Genomic DNA, 2,857 nt, shown 5'->3' on the forward strand with positions numbered 1-2,857 from the left:
ACCCCCAAGGTCCGGGGCTGCGGCCGGGCCGCGCTCGCGTCGGAGGCGAAGTGCAACAAGAACAAGCGGTGCAAGTGGGTCTTCGGGTCGCACGCGTGCATGTCCGACTGCGCGCTCGCGAACAAGAAGAAGTCCAAGTGCAACAACAAGAAGCACTGCAAGTACAACAAGATCACGAAAAAGTGCAAAAACAAGAAGCACGTGTGCAAGTACAAAACGAAGAAGGCGCACTGCCGCGCGGACGAGACCTGCGGCGTCAAGAAGCGCAACGACCCGAAATACGACGCCAAGGGCAACCGCGTCATCAAGTGCCGCACGCTCAAGGAGTAGTCGCGACAAGCGCGACAAGCACGACGCCGGCCGCGCCCGCCCCCGACGACGAGGCGCCGCGCGCGCCGTCGTCGGCCGCGGCGCCGACGAGGCGCCGCGCGCGCCGTCGTCGGCCGCGGCGCCTCGTCGTCGGCCGGCCCGGCCTCGCGGACCTCCGCGCCCCCCCCCCCGCCCCCCCGCCGCCGCCGCCCGCGCGCCGCCCCCCGGCGCCGCGCGAGTTAACGCCGCCATACGCTCGCACCCCCCCGAGGGAGCGGGTCGACGCGCGCGCGCGCGAGGGCCCGCGCTCGGAAGCCCGCGACCCGGGGGAGTTACGAGCGGCTCAGCGCGACTTGCCGGGGGAGTTCCGAGCGGCTCAGCGCGACTTGCCGTTGGCCTTCTTCTTGTAGACGCGCGTGTCGACGGGGTCGAAGCCGTCCTCCGCCGCGCCGAAGAGGGCCCAGGGCGGCGCGGGGACCGCGTAGTCCTCGACGCCGAAGGGTGCGCCCGTCGCCGCGTGCGCGCGCTCGAGGTCGTGGAACTTGTCGTAGTCGATCCACGTGTTCCACGAGACGACGGCGCCGGAGTCGTCGAGCGTCGCCAGCTGGTCGACGCGCGCGAGGAGCACGGACACGGAGTGCTTGTGGCTGCAGGCGATGCGGTACTCCGGCGCGCCCGGGTGGTTCGCCGCGAGGGCCGCCGCGAGGGCCTCGCAGAAGGCGACGACCTCGTGGTGCCAGGGGCAGTTCTCCATCGTGAGGTCCGACGCGTCCGACTTGCCGCAGAACGTCACGCCCTTGACCTCGACGAGCGTCGGCTCCCCGAGGGCGACGAGGCCCGCGTAGCCCGCGACGTCGCGCTCGTTGTGGCCCTTGACGAGCGTGAGCCGCGCGACCGTGCGCTGCCGCTTCTCGCGGAGCAGCACGAGCGACGCGCGGAGCCGGTCCCACGCGTCGCCGAAGAGCGGCCGGTCGACCTCGACGAGGTCGGCCTCGTTGGGCGCGTCGACGGAGACGTAGAGCTGCGTCACGGGCCGCAGCGTGCGGATGGCCTCGGGGAACTGCGCGTTCGTCACGAGGAACGTGGAGATCCGCCGGCCGTGGAGCTCGCCGAGGAGCTCGTTGATGCGCGGGTACATGATGGGCTCGCCGACCAGCGAGAGCGCGCAGTGGCGGACCGTGTGCGCGTCGCGCCAGCGCCAGTCGACGACGCCCGGCACGCCCCGGCACTCCTTGATCATGGCCACGTGGAGGTCGACGGCCTCGGCGACGATGGCCTCGGGGTCGTCGGCCTTCCACTTCCAGCTCGTGCCCACGGGGTTCTTGTGGTGGCGCCAGCAGAAGACGCACTTGTTCGCGCAGGCGAGGGACGGCGTCGCCTCCATGCACTGGTAGGACGTGATGCCGTAGAACGTGTGCTTGTAGCAGCCGCCGCGGCCCCGGAGCTGGTGCTTCGTCCAGCGGCAGAGCTTGACCTGGGCGGGACAAGAGAGATTCAACGTCGCTTCAATTTGAGTGTTCCGCGCGCGCGCGTTCCGGAAAAAGCATCCACGCTTCGAGGCCGTTCCGAGAGATGATCGCTCGTCCAAAGATCAGCCGAAACGAGTGGAAAACGGCCGAGATCGGAGCCTTTGAAGTTGGGAATTTCGCTCTCTTTTCCCGCCCTGAGCTTGACGGCGCTGTGGGACCCGATGAGCTTGTAGCCCTCCTTCTTGAGGGCCTTGGCCTGGGCCGGCGTGACCATGTCCTTGGGCGGCCGGAGCCCGAGGGCCGCGGCCTCCTCGTCCGCGCGCGACTCGAGGCCCGGCCCGAGCTCCTCGAGGTCCGCGACGCCGGACGGCGCCGGTGCTTCCTCGTCGCTCTCGGAGCCGCCGTCGTCGGAGCCGGGCGCGACGGGCTCCAAAGCCCGCGGCGCCGCGACCTTCTTGCGCTGCTGCCGCGTGAGGCCGCCGGCCCTGGCGAGCAGCGGCGACGGCTTCGCGAACGTCGCCGCGACGCGCGCCTCCCAGGCGCCGTAGGCCGCGTCGCGCGCGCCGTCGCAGTCGTCGAGGGCCGCCGACGCGACGCGGCTCGCGCCGAGCTTCCGGAGCGCGCGCTCGCATTTCTTCGCCGCCGCGCAGAAGACCGCGGGCTCGTAGGCCGTCGACCCGCAGCCGAGGACGCCGAAGCGCCGGCCCCGGAGCGCGGCCGTGCCCACGCGGTGGTCGTGCGCGAGGTCGTCGAGCGCGGCCTCGAAGATGTGGGCCGCCCTGGGCGGGCACGCGCCGCCGCCCTGCGTCGACACGAGCACGGCGCAGTCGCGCGACGCGCCGTTGAGCAGTTCGTCCCACGGGTCGAGGGGGAACGCCTCGTCGCACGCGTCGACGAGCGTCGACCGCCGGCCCGCCCGCGCCAGGGCGTCGCGGAGCCGGAGCGCGTAGCCCCGCGACGTGCCCGTCACGGACGCGTAGACGACGAGCACGGGCGGCGCGGCCGCGAGGAACGCGGATTCGCCCGCGGGCGCGACGTCGACGGCCGCCCGGGGCGGCGGCGACACCGGCGGCGGCGCC

The 2,857-nt window shown here is 72.5% G+C and overlaps 1 protein-coding gene across 1 annotated transcript; it reads right to left on the minus strand.

Moving 5' to 3' along the window:
• Nucleotides 1-685: 685 nt before the first annotated feature.
• AURANDRAFT_21732 (hypothetical protein) lies at nucleotides 686-2,058 on the minus strand (the record flags this gene model as incomplete). The annotated part of the gene is made up of 2 exons (XM_009036334.1): nucleotides 686-1,783; nucleotides 1,984-2,058. Coding segments are annotated over 2 exons (1,173 nt in total), but the record flags the coding sequence as incomplete, so codon positions are not given.
• Between the last annotated feature and the right edge of the window lie 799 nt (nucleotides 2,059-2,857).

Source organism: Aureococcus anophagefferens, assembly GCF_000186865.1.
Source record: "Aureococcus anophagefferens unplaced genomic scaffold AURANscaffold_4, whole genome shotgun sequence".
Taxonomy (NCBI): Eukaryota; class Pelagophyceae; order Pelagomonadales; family Pelagomonadaceae; genus Aureococcus; species Aureococcus anophagefferens.